The sequence below is a fragment of the Chiloscyllium plagiosum genome, chromosome 1 (genome assembly GCF_004010195.1).
Source record: "Chiloscyllium plagiosum isolate BGI_BamShark_2017 chromosome 1, ASM401019v2, whole genome shotgun sequence".
Taxonomy (NCBI): Eukaryota; Metazoa; Chordata; class Chondrichthyes; order Orectolobiformes; family Hemiscylliidae; genus Chiloscyllium; species Chiloscyllium plagiosum.
Genome location: NC_057710.1, coordinates 56,556,429 through 56,582,812, shown reverse-complemented (window position 1 = coordinate 56,582,812; position 26,384 = coordinate 56,556,429). Strand labels below are relative to the sequence as shown.

The 26,384-nt window shown below is 40.1% G+C and overlaps 1 protein-coding gene across 3 annotated transcripts in view; it reads right to left on the bottom strand.

Annotated features, from left to right (window-relative positions):
- The window catches only part of LOC122548398 (probable E3 ubiquitin-protein ligase HERC1), a 349,687-nt gene that overhangs the window by 254,651 nt on the left and 68,652 nt on the right, over positions 1–26,384 (bottom strand). For all 3 annotated transcript variants that reach the window (XM_043687001.1, XM_043686981.1, XM_043686991.1), the window contains exons 8-15: positions 25,523–25,650; positions 23,278–23,422; positions 19,468–19,639; positions 11,801–11,935; positions 8,783–8,948; positions 7,254–7,379; positions 6,082–6,291; positions 5,839–5,991 (exon numbers count right to left, since the gene is read on the bottom strand). In XM_043687001.1, the coding sequence (XP_043542936.1) occupies positions 5,839–5,991; positions 6,082–6,291; positions 7,254–7,379; positions 8,783–8,948; positions 11,801–11,935; positions 19,468–19,639; positions 23,278–23,422; positions 25,523–25,650 (1,235 nt within the window). The remainder of the gene's footprint in view (positions 1–5,838; positions 5,992–6,081; positions 6,292–7,253; positions 7,380–8,782; positions 8,949–11,800; positions 11,936–19,467; positions 19,640–23,277; positions 23,423–25,522; positions 25,651–26,384) is intronic.

The following is a 26,384-nucleotide window of genomic DNA, read 5'->3' as shown; positions in this document are numbered from 1 at the left end:
ATATAATGTACTTCAAATATATGGGTCTGAAAGGCTCAATACATGATTAATTGCAGTAAGCACCATCAATTGATACCATGTCAGAGTAAAGAAGGAGCTTATAGGAGACAGGTCTGGAGCTATTATTATGCCCCTAACAAGCTCTGTTGTTGTAGATCGCATTATTTTAACTTGTAAATACTCGTTATATGCAATAAAATTCATGTTGTTTATTCAACCATACTCTTCTCGTTTGAACAGAAAAGTGGATACCCAAATCTATAATCAACACTTCAGGCTTGAAGAAACCCATATATGACACAAACTTCTCCCCCGAAAATGAGAAAGATTAAACCAGTCTGTTTATGACATTGCTTCCATATTTGATCCTGAGAAATTCCAACTCAATCATGTGATCACTAAAGCAGGCTACTTGCACCTCTGTACCAGTGCCAGAGTTCACTTATCTCAAATCATCTGTTGAGCCTCCATTATCCCTACACTTGACAATATAAATACACTGGCAAACTGGGCTCTCACTTTCTACACTCTTAAATTCTAGATCACCCAAAACTCACAACAACTCTTGTTTTCCAAGCATCTCTTGTGCTCTGAACCATATTGGCTCCTGGCTAAGTAACATGTTGGTTTTAAAATTCTCATTCTTATTTTCAAATCTTTCATGGCTTTGTTCCTCCCTATATCTACTATCGCTAACACCCTAAAAGTGATTAAAATATTTCCACTCTTCAAATTCTGGTCTCTGACACTGTGACACAACAACCCGAGGAAAAGTTACCTGGATGGCCCATACCAGGAGGCAGTCAAACCTTTTAGAATAAATTCTGATTTGGTTGTTGGCCAGGGATATCCAAAGTGACTGTGAGGTGAATGAGGCAGGTAATCAGAAGTAGTAGAATAGGCTTTCAACTAACTGGAGGGGTTGGTGACCTCAGTAGAAATCTAGGCTTACAAATCAAATAGGTATGACAACATTTACATGGCAACTATCAGCTATTTGGATAACAATACCCAGAGTGGAATAGTGTACAAACCTGGAAAATTAGTAGTAAATAAGGGAAGTTGTAAAAAGGCAAAATAAATGGTTCTTTATGTGAATGCATGTAGTACTCAGGAAAAATAATGGATTAACAACATAAATGATACTGTGGTTCTGTGCGCCGAGCTGGAAGTTTTTGTTGCAAACTTGGCATTCATCCACAAACTCCATCAACAAACACATAGACCTGGACCCAATATACCGGCCACTACAGCGGACAGCTGAAACTGACAACCAGAAGCGGCAGGGACAGGCCACCATAAATGCCGGAGGAAACACCACAGAAGCGCTTCACAGGAGACTCCCAAGCACTGAGGATGTCACCTAGACAGGGGACGAAACGTTTGCAACAAAAACTTCCAGCTCGGCGAACAGAACCACAGCAACGAGCACCCGAGCTACAAATCTTCTCACAAACTTTGAACATAAATGATAGGCTGCTTGGTACGATTTTATAGCCATTACAGAAACACAAGGAAAGGTTGGACAGACTTGAATTATATTTGCCAGAGTATTGGAGGCTGAGAGGCAATCTCATACAAGTATATTATAAGAGGATGTATAGGGTGGATTACTGAGACTCTGTCCCACAGTGGAAGTGTCAATACTAGAGGGCATAGTTTAGAGTGAGGGGAAAGTTTAAATGATATGTGCGAGGAGAGCTTTTATTAAGCATAGAGGGTGCTAAGTGCCTCGAATGCACTGCTGAGGTGGTAAAAACTATATGTTAGCAAAGTACAAGAAGCACTGAGACAGGCACACAAACTGGCAGAGAGAAGAGGGATAGGGACCATGTGCAGTCAGATGGGATTAGTTTAGAATGGCAACATGCTCTGCACAGACATGGTGGACCGAAGAGCCTGTTCCTGTTTTGTGGTTACAAGATGATCAAAGCGAGGAACCAAATACCATGTTATGTGGCTTTTGAAAGGACAGGTAAGTAAAGGGTAGCTTTATCACTATGATTAAAAAAAAAGTACTTTATCAAGAATTTATTTTAGATGAAAAGATGTATGGACAGAGGTACAAAATAACAAGGGAAAGATGACACAGGTCACAGTAGTCAATAGCTTCCCAAAACTAACAATATGGAGAAAGTGAGGTCTGCAGATGCTGGAGATCAGAGTTGAGAGTGTGTTGCTGACCTGCACAGCAGGTCAGGCAGCATCCGAGGAGCAGGAGAATCGATGTTTCGGGCCAGAGCCCTTCATCAGGAATGAGGCTGGGAGCCTCGAAGGTGGAGAGATAAATGGGAGGGGGGTGGGGCTGGGACTGGGGAGAAGGTAGCTAAGAGTGCAGTAAGTGGATGGAGGTGGGGGTAAAGGTGATAAGTTGGAGAGGAGGTTGGAGAGGAGGGTGGAGTGGATAGATGGGAAGGAAGACAGGTCATGAGGATGGTGCTGAACTGCAAGGCTGGAAATGGGGTAAGGTCGGGGGAAGGGGAAATGAGGAAACTGGTGAAGTCCACATTGGATGCCCTGGGGTTGAAGGGTCCCAAGGTGGAAGATAAGGCGTTCTTCCTCCAAGCGTTGGCTGGTGAGGGAGTGGCGTTGGAGGAGGTCCAGGTCCTACATGTCCTCTGCAGAGTGGGAGGGGAAATTGAAACATTCGGCCACTGGGCGGTGGGGTTGATTGGTGCGGGTGTCCCGGAGACATTTTCTAAAGCGCTCTGTGAGAAGGTATTCAGTCTCCCCAATGTAAAGGAGACCGTATCGGGAGCAATGGATACAGTAAGTGACCCAAGTTCCAACCTTCCAGCTCAGCACCATCCTCATGATCTGTCCCACCTGTCAATCTTCCTTCCCACCTATCAGCTTTACCCCCACTTCCATCCACCTACTGCACTCTTAGCTACCTTCTCTCCAGCCCCACACCCCTCCCATTATCTCTCTACCCCAGCGGCTCCCAGCCTCAGTCCTGATGAAGGGCTCTGGCCCGAAATGTTGATTCTCCTGCTCCTCAGATGCTGCCTGACCTGCTGTGCTTTTCCAGCAACACACTCAAAACTAACAAAATGCCAGGCCAGAGAATAAATCAAGAAAAAATGAGGACATGTAAAAGATAACGGCAGTGCATTAATTAATTAAGGCTGATTTTAACCTTAATGTAGATTGGTAGAGGTGGTCATAAGGAAGGATTCATAGTGCACTCAGAGCAATTTCCTACAACAATACATTAGAATCCAATTAGGAATCTGATCATTTTAGCTCTGGTGATGTGAAAGGAGGGAGGATTGCCTTGAAGAGTTCATTCCTAAGAATTCCATGAGCTGTCAAAAATCTGCCTGGCAGATAGTCTGCTGTGAGTGTATAAGCAGCACACATTATCAGTTTGCTTGTTTACCTGTTTCATAAATTGCAATATGTTTTATTATGTTAAATAAACTAACCCAGGGAGTTAATCAATTCCTGCCAAGTGACTGATTATTAGGTCATTGTCACTAATGTAACTGATAAAGTTGTTTACATGAGGAATCCATGGAATGTTTTCAGAACAGTTTGCTAGAACAAAATGCGTACAAAAAGTGTGTGCAGTTGCAGCTCCTGGAATCCTGAATTTTGGTGTGGGAGTGGCAGTTGGGGGATACCGGATATCCACAACACAGAGTCACAGACAGTATGTAGAGAGGCTGTCACTCCTCAGCCCAAAACATCATAGGTAGGCAGAGAATGGATGTCCATCAGGCAGAGTAAGAGGACAGGGCAGGCAGTGCAGGAACCCTCCGTGTCTATTCCCCAGCAAAGCAGATACCATTTGGATACTGTTATGAGGGCGTGGAAATGACCTCAGAGAAACATTGGCAGAACCAAATTTGCCAAATTTGTTGCAGCAGGGTTGGCTCTGATGGACAGCAGGGGAGGATTAGGTGTGAGAAGGCTATAGTAATTGGGGAGTCAATCCTAAAAGGAAAAGATAGACATTTCTGTGGAATCAGATTCTAGGTTGGTATAAAAGGCAAAACATTGTCGTTGCAGGAAATCTGAAACAAACACAAAATGCTGGAGAAACTCAGCAGATCTGACATCATTTGTGGAGAGAAACAAGAGCTCATGTTTCAAGTAGTATGACTTTTCTTCAGAACTGAAAGCTGTTGGAAGTATGTTTCTTAATACTTTTGAGAGACAGAGGTTCAGTGCAAAAAGAGGTTGTTAATGGTGGAAAAAGAGAAACAGATGTAAAATGGCTGTAAATTGAGATGTGAAAGTGAGGGAATGGCTTCTTTATATTAAGAGCAATATAAACAAGACAAAAACAGTCAAGGCTGTAGGTGGAAACTTAAGAAAAATGGATAACAGACAAAATGGAACCATTCTTGTAAACTGCTTCTGCATTCTCTTCAATACATTCACATCTTTCCTGTAATGTAATGCTAAAACTGTACACAATACTCTAGGGAAGGCGCAACAAATGCCTTACAAGTTCAATGTCAACTCCCTACACTTGTACTCTATACCCCTGTTAATAAAGCCAAGGACACTACATGGCTTACGAACTGTGATGTACACCTGTTGTACCATCTTCAATGATCTGTGCACACATACACCCAGGTTTTTCTGCTCCTGCACCTACTTTAGAAATGCAACACTGTTTCATATTGTCTGACCAAAGTGCATCACGTCATGCTAAACTAAATCCAAAACTAAACTAGGTTCATCTCTTTGCTCCTGGCTCATATCCCTCCAAACCTTTCCTATTCATGTACTTCTCAAAATGTTTTTGAAACACTGTAATTGTACCCATGTCCACCACGTCCTCAGGAATTGCATTCCACATGCAAACCACTTTGTGTAAAAAAAAGCCTCTCATGTCTTTCTTAATTCTCTCTCCTCTCACCTTAAAAATGTGTCTCCTTGTCTTGAAATCCCCCATCCTAGGGAAAAAACAACTAACATTAACTCTATCTATATTCCTCATTATTTTATAAACGTCTAGAAGGTCGCCTCTCAACCTCCTATACTCCAGTGAAAAAAGTTGCTTTTATTATTCAAACCTTCTATATCCAGCAACATCCCGATAAATCTCTCCTGAACTGTCTCCAGCTTAATAATATCCTTCCTATAACAGGGTGACCAGAACTGGGGACAGTATTCCAGAGGAGGCCTCACGAATGTCCAATATAACTTTAACATGACTTTCCAACTCCTATGCTCAAAGCACTTTGAAATTTGCAGATAGTTAACATATATCAGGAAGGGCAAGGATCCAACACTGACTTCTGGTGAACTTAACTACAAACATTTTCCAGCCTGAAGAAGATTTATTAACCAATAAAATAAAACCAAAATACTGCAGATGCTGAAAATCCGAAATAAAAACAGAAAATGCTGGAGAAACCTATTAGTAGAGACAAATAGCTGAAGTGGCATCAGACATGTTAACTGCTTTGCTCTCTGCAGATGGTGCCAGACTCACTGATTTTCTCCAGCATTTTCTTTTTTTATATCTATTAACTACTGATCTGTTTTGTGCTTTTCAGTTAATTTTGTGTCTATGTTCTGAAACTATTCTGTGAACTGTAACTTTGCTCACAAATCTGATTTATTGCACTGTATCAAATATCCTTTGGAAGTCCACGTACACCTTATCAGATTTATTGTTTTGATTAATCCTCTGCTACCTCCTCAAAATATTCCAGCAAATTTATTAGACATTTTTTCTTAAAAAAAAACATTCCAGCTCTCCTTATTAACCTAAAATGTCCATGTGAGTATTAATTTTGTCCTGAATTGTTCTCACTTTAAAACAGTGTAATAGAACAAGAGTTGCTAAATTACATTCTGCTTTCTATTTGACATTACCTTAGCAGTAGAATGTGAGTAGCAGTGAGCCAGCAAATGTTTATGCAATGCAGAGAGCAGCTGACGGACATGGGAGGGTGGTCCACTTTCTGTGGGTGTTGTATTACTTTGCTGCTTATCACTGTTCTTCTCCAACTCACCAAAGGCACGTTCCTTTTAAGACAGGCAATCAGAAAAATTATAGCAACAATTCAAAGAAAAGTATCAATTTCTCATTCAAAAAGGAAACTCTGAAAATCTTACAGTGTAAAAACCGATGTTCCTTAAAAGAGTTTTCAAAAGTATTTCTGCTAAGTGGAAGTTGTCAATAATCCCTGACTTGGATGAGTCCTGATCAGGGAAGAAGCTTTGTGAGAAGCCTTCGGTTATGTCAGTAGGTGAGCTATAACCCAGCAGGGATGCGATGTGGGACTGGTCCTGTAGGCTCGTCAGTATTATATCCAATTGCATTCTCTATTTAAAAGAATGACAAGTTAACTACAGTTCAGCTAATGTTAATTTCACAGACATACCAAGCTAATTAAACCTAAATGTGTATATTTCAAGTTAATGTATACCTAACATTTGAAATACTTGAAACAATCAAACAATTGGAGAAAGGTTAGATACCTAATATAATGCTGTACAGTAATTACAGCAAACATTATTTCAGTTCAGTTAGTAATAATAATAATAGCAAAATAACATTAAAGTTTCAGTTCTGAAATAATCAACTCATAATTAGTACAGATCTAATACCGAAATTTCAGCACCATTGGGATTGAGGCTGACCATGCTGGATTTTGGATCTTCTGAAATTTTGAATTACCCATGCCTGGATTAGGCAGCTTTATATCAAGAGAATAGAAGGGCTTGGGGATTGAAATTCATATAATACAGCAGTCAGAAATCGTTTTTTGGGTCCACAGAGTTTTTCTTGAAATCATCTCAAAAGTTACTTTGTCTTTTCTCAGAGGCTTCTTTTCTGTTCTCAAAAATTCATTTATTGGAATCGTGGAATCTCTACAGTGTGGAATCAGGCCATTCAGTCCATAGAATCCACACCAAAGAGCATCCCACCTAGATCCTATTAGTGTAACGCTGCATCCTCCACAACTAGCCCATCTAACCTCCACAGATTCAAGCTTGTCACCTGAGCAACCAAAAGTACATTTGTCCTATTTCAGAAGTCTTGCATTATACTGAAGTAAATGTAATATTTAAATACTGAAGTGGACAAATATGAAATTTTGTGCGCTGTTCTAATTTTATACCACAGTAATTAAACCATAATTTAGAAAAAAATGTTTAGATGTGAGAAGATAGGAAGTGGATGAATAATGGTAAAAGATTTCTTCATATATATTATGCTGTTCTTCAAGTCAACATTCATGAGATATGAATTGTTTGGAAACCTGCAGAAACCCAACACTTACTTGTCCTTTTGATAAACTTTCCCATCTCTCTGGGCCTTGAGGTAGCAGATTATGTAGAAGTTCAGTACGTTCCCTGAGTGGAGGCAACAATAAAGACGCACCAACTGAAAGTGTTTCATTGACTGCCTGTGGGACACAATAAGTACAGTATTTACAACTTATCATGTAATGGCAGTAAAAATAAACTAAATGTAATGTTTCATTTCTCTGAAAACAAAATTCATTGTAAAATCACAGCATATTCAATAGACAATAGCTGCAGGAGTAGGCCATTCTGCCCTTCGAGCCAGCACCACCATTCATTATGATCATGGCTGATCATCCTCAATCAGTATCCTGTTCCTGCCATATCCCCATAAACCTTGATTCCACTATCCTTAAGAGCTTTATTCAACTCTTTCTTGAAAGTATCCAGAGACTTGGCCTCCACAGCCTTCTGGGGCAGAGCATTCCATACACCCACCACTCTCTGAAGAAGTTTCTCCTCAACTCTGTTCTAAGTGGCCTACCCCTAATTTTTAAACTGTGTCCTCTGGTTCGGGAATTATACAAATTGCATATTCTTAGTAATACTGCATTTCTCATTAAGATTAAGGTACGGGACCATAAGTATAAAGTAACCTCTTCTTACAGATCTCCAAAACTCCAGATCTCTAATATCCATCCAATTCTTACTAAATACTTTTGATGCTTCTTTATTTACAGCTAGCAATGCCCAGTATAGTTCATTCAATGCAGACTTTGCATTTTGCTTAAACAAATTATTTAAACAGTTTGTGCAGCATCTTCTCTGAACTTGCTAACACAAACAGCAGAACCCTCCAAATCTTTGCAAAAGAATGACTGAAGCAAAATTATACCTGAGCATATAATACTTGAAGTAAGTCAGAAAATTTAGCACAAATCTGATACAAAGTTATACAAGGGGTCTCCTGCAATTCGTAAAACTAAAGATGGGCAGATAGCTTACTTCCATTGACAATGCCTTCTAGATACTAGACCTTAAATGACAGCAAAGTGGACAATTGAATCATTATTGAATCTTGAATTTTCTGGCACCTTTTTGACAATTACACAAATTTCATCTCAAGTCTCCAGCAATGCTTCACTGACATTAGAGAGAGAAAACGCTGCATGATCACAGCAATAATCTATGAGCATTACACTCACGCAGCAGAGAGCTCATCTCCACTCTCAAGTCATAAAATAAGGCGGCCTGCTTGTCAATCTTATCATAGCTGGAAATGTGTTGCTGGAAAAGCGCAGCAGGTCAGGCAGCATCCAGGGAACAGGAGAATCGACGTTTCGGGCATAAGCCCTTCTGAAGAAGCTCTCTTCCTCCCTCTACAAGGATTTCAGTGAGTCCCTCTCTCACTGCACCCCCCCTCCAGCATCTGCAGACCTCACTTTCTCCTGTCAATCTTATCATGCCAGTTTCCATAACTCTCAATAGCATATTTAAACATTCACAGATGTAAGGAATCACTGTGGGGCAGCTACTGATAATACTAAGTGAACTTTTCACCTACCTCTTCAATAGAATTTGGAACATCTGAATCTATTAGTCGAAAAAGCAAGTTCCTTAGTGGTCTACCCTGTTGCCCGAGAACAGCAGCTCCAGTACCTCCAGCTTGAGCCAGTGAAAGATGAGTGGAAAGTAACTTCAAACAAAGATACACAAAATTATGATGTTCCCTGTTAAAAGCAGAAGTACAAACTTATTAATGTGGCTGATATAATTTTGAAATACAAGGAATGATGTGTTCCAACAATCCACATTACATCTTCAACTAAACAAATACAAGATATCTTAAGTATACATCATTATCTATTAATCTTTCTATAAGTGTTATTAGATGAATTTACTCTAACAATTTAGATGAATTTACTCTACTCTGGGCGGCACGGTGGCCCAGTGGTTAGCACTGCTGCCTCACAGCGCCTGAGACCTGGGTTCAATTCCTGCCTCAGGCGACTGACTGTGTGGAGTTTGCACGTTCTCCCCGTGTCTGCGTGGGTTTCCTCCGGGTGCTCCGGTTTCCTCCCACAGTCCAAAGATGTGCAGGGTCAGGTGAATTGGCCATACTAAAAAATTGCCCGTAGTGTTAGGTAAGGGGTAAATGTAGGGGTATGGGTGGGTTTCGCTTCGGCGGGTCGGTGTGGACTTGTTGGGCCGAAGGGCCTGTTTCCACACTGTAATGTAATGTAATCTAATCTAATCTAATCTAAAAAAAAGAATAGGTTGTAGTCTTACCATCAGTCCTTAAAGTTCACGTATAGATAGGGACTTAGAGAAGCAAAAGACAGAAGATGCTACTGACTTAACCTGCCTCCTTAATATATGAAAAGAAAACTTTCCTGATTAAAAAACAGCTACCCACACAATTCAGCAAAATCACACAAGGCACAATGAGAAAGACAATAACTTGAACTATACACAAAATTTTATCTGAGTAGAGCAAAACGCAAATGATGAGTGCAGCTCCAACAATACTTAAGAAGCTTGACACTATCTGGGACCAGGTAGCCCGCTTGCTTGGCACTACATCCACAAGCATCTACACTGATGCTCAGTGGCTGCAGTGTGGACTATCTACAACATGTACTGAAGAAATTCACCAAAGATTCTTAGACAGCACCTTCCAAACCCATGAACACTTCATTCTAGAATGACAAGGGCAGCAGATACATGGGAACACTAACACCTTCAAGGTCCCCTTCAAGCCATTTACTACCCTGACTTGGAAACATATTGCCAATACTTCATTGATGCTGGGTCAAAATTATGGAATTCCCTCTCTAATGGCATTGTGGATCAACCTACAGCATATGGACTGCAGAGGTTCAAGGCTGCAGCTCACCACCACCTTCTCAACGGCAAGTAGGAAAGGGCAATAAAATGCTGGCCAGCCAGGGATGTCCATATCCTATGAGTTAATTAAAAATCTGCATTCAAATACAGACAATAGATATGTCAGGAAGTCCTAATTTGCTCTTACTCATACGTACTAGAAGATAATCAAGGCTAGACCTTAAAATAAAAGAGCTGGAAAAATACTTCGATTACTATGTGCTTTGAGTACACCCAAGCATCTACGTGTGAATTAATAAAGAATTACAGACTAAAAAGGGTATTTAAAAGCACTAATAACTTTAGAGTTATATGACATGCCAGCTATAATGGAGTCAGATCTGAGGTTTGGAGAGGAGTAGCAATTCAATATTTTTTGTGGTAACATTTTAAGAGGAGTGATATGGGATGGGGAGAAAAGGTACAGCATTAAAATAACAATCACAAGAACAGAAGATTAGGATATTCTAACAAAATTTCAGCAAATGGAATCAATATGGATAGAGTTAACAAATAGGAAGGAAAATGGTATAGAATTTGCTGTACATTAGCAGCCCAAACACTAGGTTGGTAGTTAGGCCAGAGAAGAAATGACAGGAACAAGGCAGAAGGAAGGTTAGGAATTCTGCCACAAGTATTGCAGATCTTGTCTTCCTAATCAAAAGAAATAAAATGCTGTGGAAGCTGGAAATCAGAAACAAAAATAGAAATTGCTGGAAAAAACTCAGTCTGGCAGCGTCTGTGGAGAGAAAGCAGAGTTGATGTTTCGGGTCCAGAGATCCTTCTTCTGAACTCCAGAAGAGTCCCTGTCTTTCTAATGTTTGTCCATAATTGAGGAGCACTTGCCTGGATATGACCAGCTCCAACAACACACAAGAAACTTAGCACTATCCAGCATGAAGTAGGCCACTTGATTAGCACTACACTTTCACTCCCTTTACCTCTGATGCATAATGGCAGCAACGTGCATCATCTACAGGATGTACTGCAGAACCTCACCAAGCTTCCTGTGAAAGCACCTTCCAAGGCCTTTATCACTAAGAAGGACCGAGACAGCAACTGCACAGGAACACCCTCACTTGTAAGTTTCCTTTGAAGGCAAATATCATTCTGACTTAGAACTTTAATTGTTCCCTCAGTGTTAATGGGTCAAATCCTACAACTCCCTTCCTAACAGCACTGTGAGTGTTTCTGCACCCCTGTGCAGCAAAGGCTGAAGCAGGTAGCTCACCACTACATCCCCCACAGCAATTAAAGATGGGAAATAAATGTCAGCCTTGCCAGAAACACACACATTCTGTGACTGAAAGTAAAAACAAAGTGAGAGGTTTTATCAAACACAGTTCAGGATGAAACTATTTTAAGTGCTCAAAATAAGAATGCTAAACAAAAATGGAAGTTGCTAGAAAAGCTCAGCAGGTCTGACAGCATCTGTGAAGAAAAATCAAAGTTAACATTTAACATGTTCTGAGGAAGAGTCACAGGACCCGAAACGTTAACTTTCAGTTCTCTTCACAGATGCTGCCAGACCGGCTGAGATTTTCCCGCAAGTTCCTTTTTTTGTTTCCAATTTACAGCATCCGCAGTTCTTTTGGTTTTTAAAATAATAATGCTGTTCAGATTTCAACTAAGATTGTTTCCCAGGTCAATATGCTTACACTGTTCAAATGACATATGCAAAAATATTTTCCATTACCTTTGAGAAAAGAAAGGTTGTGGAGGTACCTCATTGTTAATTCCATCACAGTACCTATCCAAAAATGTTCGCAAATAACTAAAGGTACTTTCTTCCAGATCAACGCAGAAAGGCCTGTGCCAGGCGACCAGTTGCCTAAAGAATAAGATAAGCAAAATACGAGCAATGTTTACAATAAAATACGAACTCTTCGGAATATTAATGGTGAAAGTCGAAGTACAAATGTTAAAATGTTTCGATGCTGGCTTTTAATAAACCAACCTAAATTTTAAAGTTATGGTAAAGCTCTTGCAAAGTTTACAGCAGGTATCCAAGTTACTCGGTTTGTAAATACTAGATTTGTTTTGTGATTAGCTTATGTCTCTACTTATGCCACTACTGGAAAATAAGGGAAACCTTTATATAATCCACAGTACGCCAAATAACAAAAATATCCTTATATGTAATTAAACTTTATTGAAATAAACCTGCTAAAATCTATCCACAACTTTCAAAAATATCTTAAACCATTCTATCATGTTATTCAACAATAATTGCATCCTCAGTTAACTGACTAATGTATTCCCTGAAAGTTAGAGAGTCATAGAGATGTACAGCATGGAACCAGACCCTTCTAGAATCCCGACAGCATGGAAACAGGCAATTCAGCCCATTAAATCCACACTGACTCTCCAAAGAGCATCCTATCCAATACCCACACCCCTACCCGATCCTTATTAGCCTGCATTGCCCATGGCTAACCCACCTAAGCCTACACATCCCTGGACACTATGGGCAATTTAGCATGGCCAATCCACCTAACCTGCACATGTTTGGTTTATGTGAGGAAACTGGAGCATCTGGAGGAAACCGGAGCATCTGGAGGAAACCATTGCAGACAACGTGCAAACTCCACAAAGACACTTGCCCAAGCAGGAATAGCACCTGGGTCCCTGGAGCTGTGAGGCAGCAGTGCTAACCACTGAGCCACTGTGACATTGATGAATGATGTAAAGATAATGCCCTGCAAGTCATAACTAAGTCATTACTTTCCAAATCTGAAATAATGGTTAAGTAATTAAGTGCTATTTGGTGCAGCTAGGTATTGGTTGGTGAGCTTTAGTTGTTGGAATAGGTAAAAGGTTTGGATAAGTCTTTTTGGTTGCTCCCATAAGAATTGAGGATTCAGAGCAAGGAAGATCTGTAAAACTATCCCAACTCTGGGATTTGTTGAATTTAGAACAATTGATGAGATCAACAGGAGAATAACAAGTCATACAGGAAGATTAAGGGAGACATGTCATTGAGACCCACATGTGGTAATGCTGAGCGATCAATATTCTTACCGGATGCCAAAACATACTATCCACCAGCACTAAGACCTCACATGCTAATGAACACAGTAATTAAAAAAAAAGCAAATAATGAGAAGCAATTCCTATAATATATTGAGTTCGCAACTTTACAGTGCATTGCTGAAACCAAAGGGCTGAATTTAATGCAGGCAGTTGGGTCACACCACTGGAGCCGAGAGAGGGAGTTGACCTCATTTTAGTGGAAAGCTGGACCCAGTTAATAGCAGTTTTTAATAACATTTGTAATTTGAAAATGTTACAATCCATTGTAAAGGGTATAATGATGTGGAGGTGCAAGTATTGGATTGGGATGGACAAAGTCAAAAGTCACACGACACCAGGTTATAGTCCAAAAGGTTTATTTAAACTCACAAGCTTTTGGAGCACTGCTCCTTCATCAGGTGAAGAGACACGTAGACCATTTAGAAAGACATATATATGTGATCAAGCAGAGTCAGCATGGCTTCATGAAAGGGAAATTATGCCTGACAAATTTACTAGAATTCCTTGAGGAGGCTAACAAGCAGGAGATAGAGGGGGCGAATGGATGTAATATATTAAAAGACATTGATAATGTAGCACAGATTAGGGTACTTAAGACAAGATGATGTTGGGAGGTAGAATATTAGCATGGATAGAGGTTTGACTAACTAATCGAAGACAGAGTTGACATGGAGAGGGGAGCATTTTCAGGGTAGCGACTTGTAATTAGGAGTGTGATACAGGGATCAATGCTGGGGTTACAATTACAGTCCTGAGTTGAATGAGGCAAGTGAATATACTATAGCCAAGTTGCAGATAACAAAACTAAGTGGGAAGGTGATTGGCGAGGATGACACAAAGATTCTGCAGAAGGATATATATACAGTTTAAGTGAGTGAACAAAACACTTGGCAAATGGAATGTAATGTCAGAAAATGTGAGGTTTTTCATTTTAGCAGAAAATATGACAGGAGCTGAATAGTTTCTAAATGCAGAAAGCTACAGAACTGAGGCGTTTGGGAGGCTTCATCCATGAACCACAAAAAGCTAGCACCCAAGTTCATCAGATCAGGGTAAATGTGATGTTGGCCTTTATTTCAAAGGGAATAGATTTGGGAGGGTTTGTTGAAAACATACAAAATAGTGGTCAGACCACAGCTGTAACACTTTGAACACTTTTCATCTCCTTATCTAAGGAAAGATGTACTTACAGGCAGTACAGGGAAGGCTAACTAGGCTGATACCAGGTCTGGAGGGATTGTCCGATGAGTGGTTGAGTAGATTAGTCATATATTCATTGGAAGGTAGAAGACTGGGATGCGACCTTACTGAATTATTCAAGATTCTCAGTGGGCTTGACAGGGTAGATACAGAAAGGGTGTTCCCCTTGTGGGAAAGTCGAAGACCAGAGGATAAAATCGCAGAATAAGGAGTTACACATTTAGCTAGAGATGAGGAGGAATTTCTTTTCTCAGAGGGTAAGGAATTTGTGGAACTCTTTACTGCAGAGTGCTGTCAAGGCTGGGTCATTTAGTATATTTGAGATAGATGGTCAAATTTTTAATCAGGGAATCAAGGATTGTATGAAAAAGGCAGGAAAATGGAGTTAAGAATCATAATGTTGCTGAATAGTACAGCAGACTTGGTGGGATGAATAGCTTCCTTCTGCTCCTATATCATATAGTCATAGAGTACAGAAAGAGATCTTTGACTCAGAGTCTGAACTGTCAAAACTATACTAAATCTAGTTGAATTTTCCAGCACTAAGCCCAGAGCATTAAATGTTATGACATTTCAAGTGCTCACCTAAGTACTTTTCAAAGGTTGAGAGGTTATCTGCCTCAACTGCCCTTGCAGGAAGTACATTCCATACCATGTACTTCCTGCAAGGGCAGTTGAGGCATTTGTGGCCATTTGTGCAAAATATATCAAATGCACTCTAAACCTCCTGCCTTTCAACTTAAAGATGTGCCCTCTTGCCATTGACAATTCAACTAAAGGGAGCAACTGTTTTCTATCCATTCTGTCCACACCCCCAAAATCTCATAAACCTTTATCAGTTTCATCCTCAACATTCCCTGCTCTAAAGAAAGCAACACAAGCTTATCCAGTTTCTCTTTATGGCTAAAATACTCCAGGTCAGGCAGCATCTTGGTGAATCTCCTTTGCTCCCCCTCCAGTGCAATCACATCCTTCTTTTGATGCAGTGACCAGAACTGCACACAGTACTTCAGTTGTGGCCAAGCCAAAGTTCTGTACAGCTCCAACATAACCTCCTTGCTCTAATTATTTATGCCTTGATTGATAAAGAATGTGCCCCTTATGCCTTCTTAACTACCCTATTAACATGCCCTGCCAGCTTCAGGGATCTGTGGACAAGCACCAGAAGATCCCTCTGTTCCTCCGAGCTTCTTAGTGTCCTGCCATTTGTTGAATACTCTCTTCTTCTGTCACTCCTTCCAAAGTGCATCATCTCACAGTTATCAGGATTAAATACCATCTGGCAGTGATTTGCCTATCTGATTAACCCACTTTATCCTCTGTACCAAAGACCTTCTCCCTTCACATCAACCACCTGTCAATCTTTGTGTTATTCTGTGATGTCTCCACATTCTCATCTACATCTTTGATGAATGTCACAAACAATAAGTGGGTTAGCACTGATTCCTGTGGTACGCTACTGAATACCAGTCTCAGATCACACAGACGGCCTTCCACCATCACCATCACCTTCTGTCTCCTGCCATAAACCAATTTTGGATCAACTTGCCAAGTTTCTCTATGATTTTATCTTCTCTATTAGTCTCCCAAGTGGGGCCTCAAAGGCTATTCTGAAATCCACATAAACTAAATCAATTACACTATCCTCAGCTATATACTTGGTCACCATCTCAAAACATTCATGTTAGGCATGATCTCCCTTAGACAAAGCAAAAATGGCTGCCCCTGATCAAACCTTGCTTCTCGAAATGGGGATTAATTTTCTTTTTCAGAATTTTCTCCAATAGTTTCCCTACCACTGACAGACCACTGGTCTATAATTCCATGCTTCTCTCTTCTCAAATTCTGTCCTTCCATCCTCCTTCTCAAAGAGAAGACAGATATGAAGCACTAACAGTCTACCAATGTACTCTGGCACCACTCATAGAATATCCCCTCGGTCCTTAACAGGTCCTACTCTTTCCCTGCTTATTGTCTTCTTTTGATAGGATTATCCCTAATCTTGCCCATTTTAGTTTACATGCCACCTCTTTGCTCCACCAATTGCGTCAGGAGTTTTCCTTGCACTTTCTGTACTCCATTACAGTCTCAAATGCTGTGCCTCCTTGTACCCGTTATATGTTTCTCTTTTGCTTTTCTTCCAGTCCCGAAGAGTCCTTGACATCAAGGGTTCACTAGGTTGATTTCCCTGACATTTCACCCTAAAAGGGGACATATTCAGCCTGTACTCTCTCCAGTACCTCCGGAACACAGCACTGTTCTGCTGTGTATTTACCCTTACATGCTGTGCCCTGTCTACTTTGGCAAGATCCCCTTGTGTTAATACAATCTGCCTTCCTCCAATCCAAAATCCTTTTTTGCAGATCATATAAAACATATGGTGTTGTGGGGACTATCACTAAAATGCTCCTTACTGCCACCTCAAACAACTATCTGGCTTTGTTCCCCAGGAGTAGGTCCAGCACTGAACCATCCCTCTAGGACCTTCTATTTGCTGATATAAAAAGCTCTCCTGATTACATATCCAGAAATCCACTAAACCCTTTAAACTATGATTATTCCAATTAATAATGGGGTATTGAAACCTCCAAATCTAATTATACATGCCTCAGTGAACGGACTACTTATTTATTCCTTAATTGCCCTTCTGATTGTTGGGAGCCTATAACACACTTTGAATAGTGCGGCTGCGCCCTTTTTATTCTTTAGCTCTACCCACAAAGCCTCATTTGAATATCCTTCCAGGATATCAACCCTCTGAATTACAGTAACTGCCTCCTTAATAATGCGACACTTTTTCACCCTCCCCATCCGACCTGAAGATTCAACACCCCAAAATGTTAAGTTGTCAGACCTATCTCTCCCTCAACCACGTCTTAGAGCACGGAAACAGACCCTTCGGTCCAACCTGTCCATGCCGACCAGATATCCCAACCCAATTTAGTCCCACCTGCCAGCACTCGGCCCATATCCCTCCAAACCGTTCCTATTCATATACCCATCAAAATGCCTCTTGAATTTTGCAACTGTACCAGCCTCCACCACATCCTCTAGCAGCACATTCCGTACACGTACCACCCTATGCGTGGAAAAGTTGCCCCTTAGGTCTCTTTTATATCTTTCCCCTCTCACCCTAAACCTATGCCCTCCAGTTCTGGACTGCCCGACCACAGGGAAAAGACTTTGTCTATTTATCCTATCCACGCCCCTCGTGATTTTATAAACCTCTCTAAGGTCTCCCCTCAGCCTCTGACACTCCAGGGAAAACAGCTCTAGCCTATTCAACCTTTCCCTATAGCTCAAATCCTCCAGCCCTGGCAACATCCTTGTAAATCTTTTCTGAACCCTTTCAAGTTTTACAACATCCTTCTGATAGGAAGGAGACCGGAACTGCATGCAACATCCCAAAATATTGTCCTCTACAGCTGCAACATGACCTCCCAACTTCTGTACTCAATACTCTGACCAATTACAGAAAGCATACCAAACGCCTTCTTCACTATCCTATCTACTTGCAACTCCACTTTCAAGGAGCTATGAAACTGCACTCCAAGGTCTCTTTGTTCAGCAACATTCCCTAGGACCTTACCATTAAGTGCATATGTCCTGCTAAGATTTGCTTTCTCAAAATTCAGCACCTCATATTTATCTGAAGTAAACTCCATCTGCCACTTCTCAGTCCACTGGCCCATCTGATTAAGTTCCCGTTGTAATCTGAGGTAACTTTCTTAGTTGTCCACTGCACCTCAATTTTGGTGTCATCTGCAAACTTACTAACTATACCTCTTAGGCTCACATCCAAATTATTTATATAAATGATGTATAGTGGACCCAGCACCGATCCTTGTGACACTCCATTGGTCACAGGCCTCCAGTCTGAAAAACAACCCTCCACCACCACCACATTGCAATTTCATGTATCATTCCCTGAATTCATTTTCTTACCTATAATACTCCCAGCATTAAAGTAGAGGCCATCGACCTTCACCTTACTCCCTTGAGACACAACTTGGGTGAACTTCCTGTCTTGGTCCCTTTTCTAAGACATGCTTTATCACTATTCAATTAACGCACTGTGTATCCTGCTTCTGCCCAGCTGGTTTAAACCCTTCACTGCAGCACTAGTAAATCCTCTGGTAAGGATATTGGTCCAATTCTGGCTCAGGTGCAGGCCATTCTGTTTGTTGAAGTCCCATCTTCCCCAGAAACAGTCCCAATCAGAAGGCTGTCAGCTCATCAGCACCATTGCTGGGGATGAATCTTTAAGGATAAGAGGGGTAGAATGATTATGTGGCCTCGATGTTGGTTAAGTGGTATCAAATTAGGCAGATCCATTCCGCCATTAGCTAACTGGTTTATCAGGTGGTCGCCCCAAACAGCTGACAGTCTTGGAAGAGAGGTGGCAGTGAGTTAAACACTGGGTAAAAGCAAATTACTGCGGAAACCAAAATGAGAAAATGCTGGAAAGTTTCAGGTCTGGCAGCACCTGTAAGGAGAGAAAAGGGCTGATGTTTCGAGTGGCCTCTTGAAACGTTAGCCCTTTTCTCTCCTTACAAATGCTGCCAGACCTGCTGAGATTTTTCAGCATTTTCTCTTTTGGTTTCAGCTGACATTGGTATTGGTAATGCTGATATTGGTAAGATGCCAGCGGCTGGAAGGTGGCCCTATCTGACAACTTAACAGACTCAATTGGATTCCATGTGTATGGGCCATTTGCAGTCTTTCCTGCCACCCAGAAAAATAAAGGCAGAATGACGATGACAGGTATGTCACCTACTTATTGCTGCCTTCAAACCTGTCTCTACCAGCCTGATAAAATTCATCCCATTTTGTCACCTCATCACAAAACGGGTTAGAGAAAAAAACCCAACAAAAAATGATCTCAAGTATCTCAAACACGGGTAAAAACTACAAAAGACATTCAAAATAAGGGTGCATAGAATAATGTGTGAGGATGCTATAGGAATGAGCTGCAACTCCCTTTTCTCAGCCTTTATGTTAATTTTTAGCAGTAAATTGAAAAATGAATTTGTGTGCTTTTAGAATTATAAATTTTTCCTTGAAACTGCAAAGAATTATTCCCAATGCATTTATTACCTTAGTGCATATAACAGTAAAGTTACTTCATACCTGTCAGTCGGAGGGGCTGTCCAGGCCAGGCTGTGAGAAGTTCCTGCGGTGATTTGCTGAATAGGTATTCCCTCCAAACCAATTACTTTCTTTGGTTTAGCAATTGGAGTTGATGTGTGTCCTTGTCCACACTGGCCCATTGCATTATTACCCCAAGCGTAAACTTCATTATCTATTAGAATAAGTAAAAAGATGGTTAGAGACTTCAGTTACAGATATACTATAAGATCGCCTTAAATAATATCGAGAAAGGGACATCTCAAATAGTTTAAATACACCTTAATTCATAGAATGTGATAGTGAACTGGATACTAAGCTCAAGCATCCCCAGCTCTTCACCTGGAATCTGCTTTCCAAACTATATTCTTTTCTACTCTTAGCGCCTCGTCACATCTGTCCCCCATTCTTCAATTCCATTGAATTAAAAATACTTATTCAGGTGTTTAAAATCTATCCATGTCCCACCCCTTTCTACTTTTATAATGTTAACTCCATCAAGCAACTGACTTAGTTGTCTTATGCAGCCCACACTTTCACCCTACCAATAGAGACCACCTGAGGTCAACATGAAGGTCCAGCATTCTCAACCTTACCAGAGTCTTTGGTCACCCTCAGGTTAAGCTCACCATCAGTTCATCTGTGTAGGAGAAAACAGCTCTACAGTCCTCTGAGGTTACAGTAACTCTAACATTTTCTTAAAATCTTATCAATAGTTGATGTAACTTCAGTCAATCAAACCCCATTCTTTGAAATTTCCTTTCTAAACCCCTGCGTCTCCACTTCTCTCTCTTTCCTAAAACCTACCTCTTTGACTAAGGAGCTCTGGCAGCATCTGTGGAGAGAGAAACAAAATTAATGTTATGACTTCTTCTGCTCTGTTTCAAAACATTAAATGTTTCTCTCTCCACAGATGCTGCTGGACCTGCTGATTTGCTCAGCATTTTCTCAGATCTTCAGCATCTGCAGCAATTTGCCTTTATTTTCTTTGTCTAAGCTCTTGGTCAGTCCTTAATTTATTGCCAGTTTGCTATGTTTAGATTCTACCTGCGAAAAGCTTTGGAAGATTGACATATTAAAAGTATCACAGAAATGCAGGCTGTTGATGCTGACAGAAAGGATGAAAATGTGCAATCCATTGTCCTTTTGTACTGTTTTCCCCTTGGCAATTTAATTTCCATAGACTGGATAACAAGCTCATCTGGCAACTCTGTGTCTCACACTTGCAAATCCTCTTTTCCATGCTCTGTGATGCTACACAATCCTACACTTTAATTGTTTTCTGCGCCATTGCACTTATTTTCGGGCTCAAAAACCTGATATCTGTGTTGAGGAAAAGATTGAGATTTATAATATTTGTGTGAGGGGCTATAACAAAATTATTAGTTTGTATTGTAATCTATAATCAAATATTACTTCCATGAGCATTTTTTAAAACCAGTTCATTGGATGTAGGCACAATGCCATCATTAGCAAGATCAGAAACTACTACCCTTCTTCTATTGCCTTCACTTTCTTGAACAAACAGGAGGTACTCACAAGCTGTTTGTTAGAGGGCCTTAAGGTTTTGACCCATAACGATGAAGAAATGGCAATATGCTTTCAAGATCAGACTGGTGTGTGACTTGGAGGGGAGCCTATCGGTGACGGCATTCCATTTACCTACACTTCTAAGTGATACAGGTCACAAATTTGGAAGGTGCTGCTGAAGAAATCTTGTTGAGTTGCAGTTGCGCATTTTGTAGAAGGTACATCCCCAGCCAGGCTGGATGGTGTGAAGGTTTAAGGTGGTGAATGAAATGTTGATCAAGTGGACTGCTTTGTCCTGAATGATGTCAAGCTTGAGGGTTTTGGAGCTACACTCATTCAGGCAAGAGAAAAGTATTTCACTAACTCCTGACCTGAGCCTTTTGAAACTTGACACTATTGATGACTTTTAATATATAACAGATGTGCAATGATTTCCTAGAAGGCCAGTTTAACCAACACAATGCTAGAGATGTTGATTAGAAGCAAGGCAGCCTTTCATGGAATGATGATGATACATCATGAAAAAGAAATCATATCTTGGCTGTGTTTTTGCAATAAATCTTGTGCAAAGGATTGGACTACCTACTTTCACTCAACATCAGAGCAAAGATTTGTAAAATACTGAGAAAATGACTTCAAAATATGCCAAAATTGTCACTAATGTGTTAACTTTACTGCCTAAGTAACGTTCATGTATACATTATTAACCACAGTAAACAAACTGTTGATGCATGCAACACTTTATTGAACAAGAATTGTATACTATCCTTTTCCTCTCGAAACTGCTTTTATTTAAATCCGCCCATATTCTGTTCAACATAAATTTGATATACATGTTACACACCAAGCAAAATACATTAAGACGACTAGAAGATCACACCATTAGACACAGCCACTTCTGAATATTCGAGATCGATCATTATGCAGAAATTGTAATGTGGAAGCTCATGTTAAGCCCAACCATTACATGCTGGTGTTCCTCTCCAAATTATGAACCCATAGGCCACCTTGTTTTCTTAAGATTTGAAACTTCAATCCAACGTTTAAGCCTGTGTTCCCTGCTCAAACCTTAAAATTCATTATATTCTACAGCTTCAAAAGTCTGTTAAGTTCCTGTTCCAGTTTCATTGGCCCATAGATTTAGTGGCCACTGGTAAGCACACAATAGTGCAGGCATGACATCATAGACACAGTATCTATATACAATGAGGTGCGCAGCAGAGAATTTTGAGAGTTAACTTGAAAGGCCTCATGGACAGAAACCCTTCATGAAACTCCCTGAAACTGATAGCAGTCAGTGGAGTAGTGGACAGTTTGGAAGAATGCTACAGATTGCAGGGGGACTTAGATAAACTGCAGGATTGGGCTGAAGTGGCAAATGGAGTTCAATGCAGCTAAATGGGAGGTGATGCACTTTGGAAAGAACAACAGGAAGGCAGAATACTGGGTCAATGGAAAGATTCTTGATAGTGTGGATGTGTAGAGGGATCTTGGAGTCCATGTACATAGATCCCTGAAAGTTGCCACCCAGGCTGAAAAGTGCTGTTAAAGAAGGCATACAGTATGTTAGGTTTCAGTTGTAGAGAGATTGAGTTCAGGAGCCGCAATATTATGCTGCAACTATACAAAATGCTAGTGCGGCCACACTTGGAATATTGTGTGCAGTTCTGGTTGCCATATTTCGGAAAGGATGTGTAAGCATTGGAAAAGGTGCAGAGGAGATTTACAAGGATGTTGTCTGGTCTGGAGGGAAGGTCTTAGGAGGAAAGGCTGAGAGACTTGGGTCTGTTCTCATTGGAAAGAAGTCTAAGAGGGGATTTGATAGAGACACACAAGATGGTCAGGGGATTAGATAGGGTAGACAATGAAAGTCTTTTTCCTAGGATGATGACATCAGCTTGTACGAGGGGACATAACTACAAATTGAGGGTGATAGATTTAAGACAGATGTCAGAGGCAGGTTCTTTACTCAGAGTGATAAGTGCGTGGAATGCCCTGCCTGCCAATGTAGCTAACTCAGCCACATTAGGGAGATTTAAACAATCCTTGAATGAGCACATGCATGATGACGGGATAGTGTAGGGGCATGAACTGAGAATAGTTCACGGGTCGGCGCAACATCAAGGGCTGAAGGGCCTGTTCTGTGCTGTATTGTTCTATGTTCTATGTTCAATGCTGGATCTGGAATTCAAAGTTTAATTGATCATATTAAGCACTTATGCAGTGCTTGCAGGAATACTTTCCAGAATTCAGGGGTATAACTATGACCTAACTGTATCTCACCATGTGTTAGTGCCAAACAATGACTATCGCCACATGAAATATCAATGATTTTGGTTGAATTCAGCTCCTCAATTAGGCGTGGTCTAAGAGCTGTTGTTTCTGAAGATCCACTTCCTAGGCAAGAGCCACAGCCCCATGCAAATACCTGGAGCAAGAGAAAAGCATAATTTGGCATGGAATTCATCAAATATCTTGTCAAGTAAAGTTTTGACCATAGGCAATTGACATTATTCTTCGTAAAGCTAACCATTATAAAACATTCCTGATTTATATTTTGACTTGTTTTTCACCATTAAGTAGCATTGTTAAAATATAATTATGATAATACAAGGATAGGAACACTCGACAGTACTACAAAAAAGGCACCAGGATTTTGTTAACATATCAAATCATTTTAATTGTGTCAATTAGAATCTCAAAATGGTTAAAACATACAAGACTATTTAATCAGTTGTATTCTTGTTGACTCTCTGCCAAAGCAAGATATCTGGTCATGCTCGCTCATCTTTTCCTTACAGCCCTGAGATTGGATTTTCTTCAAACTAGTATTTAATGCCCTTTTAAAAGCTATAATTGAATATTCCTCCACCACACTCAGAGCAGATTCCAGATCCTAAACACTTTCTGCATGAAGAAGTCCTCTTTCGTGTAATGCCTGGTTCTTTTACCATTCACCTTCCAGCAGTGTCTCTTGTTATGTTAGTCTGCCAATGGGAAGAGATAATCCCAATCTACTCTAACCAGATTCCTTCGCATTTTGAAAAGCTCTTAATAAAATTTCCTTTCAGCATTCACTCAGGTGAATAGTCTATGCCTCTCCAATTTATCATGGTAACTGACGTTCTTCAGTTGGTGAGGAATTATTATTATTAGGCTATTTAAATTACAATCACATTAGCCATGATGTCTTTTCTAAAATCACTCATAGGACCTGGGTGTTGCTAGCTGAGCCAGCATTTATCTTGCCTTCTTGGACAATTGCAGTCCATGTGTGGTATTGAACAGTGAAGCAGGCTTAAAATGTTCCTGATTCGTATGTTCATTCAGTAAACCTTTTCTTCACTCTTTCCAGAGTGTCCTTCCATCCTAAAGTGTGGTTCATTGAATTGAATAGTACTGACCCATCTGCTCTGCCCTGCTGCAATGTTGCAATCAGTAGGGAAATAACTTGGGGTCTGTCTCCCTTTTTACCGGCTGAGCCCTGAGGGTTGGTATATTAAAGCCCTTGCGCAACTTTAATTGCCAATAACTTTGGGGATGCATATAATAAAATAATAAAGTGGCTTAAATGGAAATGAATTTCAATACTATAAGTGGAAGTATAATTCATACTTATAGTTAAATGCTAATTTAATGCTAACTTAACTTTTTTTCAATATTCGAAATAGGTGACAATGGAAGAAAAGGTGAGTTATGTGTTATGCTTGTAGAATTGAAATCCATATCAACATTAAAAATACATTAATTATGCTGTTATGCCACTTAGTGTGTTAACATTTCTACAGGTAAAGTTAATAAAGTTGAACAACAATTTTTGGGCATCCTGAACATACAGCTGAAGGCGTATTGAATACAAAAGTAGTAAAACTTTCAATCTTTGTAGCATGGAACGGAGTTGCAGATCTTTCACACAGCTTCCAAAACCCAAAACCGAAACAAATATACAGAGGAGCTTCAGAATTTTCCATTTGAATAATTTGTACAAGCAAAATTAGCTGTCACATTACTTGCAGAATAAAATCAATTTTCAAATTGTCTAATGTTAAACATTATCCATACAAGGAACTCAACAGCAACTCTGGACTTAGAATACATTTTGACTTCTCCTTCTAAATCATAAAACAAAAATCAATCAGATTTCAAGAAAAAGTTACAAAAACTTCAAGTTACAAGTGCTTGCATATTTATATTTTAATATTTCATCCACAAGCATTTAAATTAAACTGCAGACAGTAGTTTTTTTTTATCCTTTGTAGAAATCATTTTCAGTTGGGTATTTGTGTAATTCTAAGTTGCCCATAATTGTTATCATGTCATTATCACACAATTATTTACGTTATATATTTATCATTCATAAAACACTTAATTGAGATCAACTTTACCCTTCTGTTGGCTCTGTCTATATTGCTAAGTTGATGGCAATTGTCTACGGATTTTATATCCACAACATCAGTAGAGAAATCTATACAAAGCTTTTGATAAATCTGCCACTTAGACACTGCTTAATCATATTTAGTTCCCTTACCTGTCCAGCAGAAGTCAATGCAAGCGAAGATTGGCTCCCAGCACACACCTTCCTAATGTATAATCCTTGCAAACATTCAATTACCTTTGGTCTGTACACTCTGTTAGTTTCCCCATGTCCAAGTTTACCTAAGATTATAGGATTATTCCAATTAAGGCATGGGTGAGGAAATGAAAATCCAATATAACATTATTTGCACAATTTCCTAATGCTTTTGTTGCTGTGCTACATTTTAAATTTAATTTATAAAGAGGAAATTTCAGGTTTCTGCAAACAAGTGGAACTCAAAGTTATTAGAAATACACAGCTGAACTGTTAATAATGTAGGCTAAATGAACCCAAGTTTTCTGACTGAAATTGCTGGTATAACGACTAGAGATTAGTATTGTATTGTACCACATGAATTCAACAAGATTTAAAACAAACAGAATTGCAAGGTTTGTGAAGGTTTGTAGCTCAGGTTGAGGTTTAGGGTGTAGGTTTGATATCCAGACGTTTCATTACCTGGCTAGGTAACATCATCAGTTGCCACCTCCAAGTGAAGCGAAGCTGTTGTCTCCTGCTTTCTATTTATATCCTTCATCTGGATGGGGCTCCTGGGGTTTGAGGTGATGTCATTTCCTGTTCGTTTTCCGAAGGGTTGATAGATGGTATCTAGATCTATGTGTTTGGTTATGGCATTGTGGTTGGAGTGCCAGACCTCTAGGAATTCTCTGGCATGTCTTTGGTTAGCCTGTCCCAGGTTAGGTGTGTTGTCCCACTCAAAATGGTAGTTTTTTTGGTGACCAAATACTTAAGTACACCAGCAACCATCCCAACACACACAAACGAAGCTGTATCAGAACATTATTCCAACGAGCCA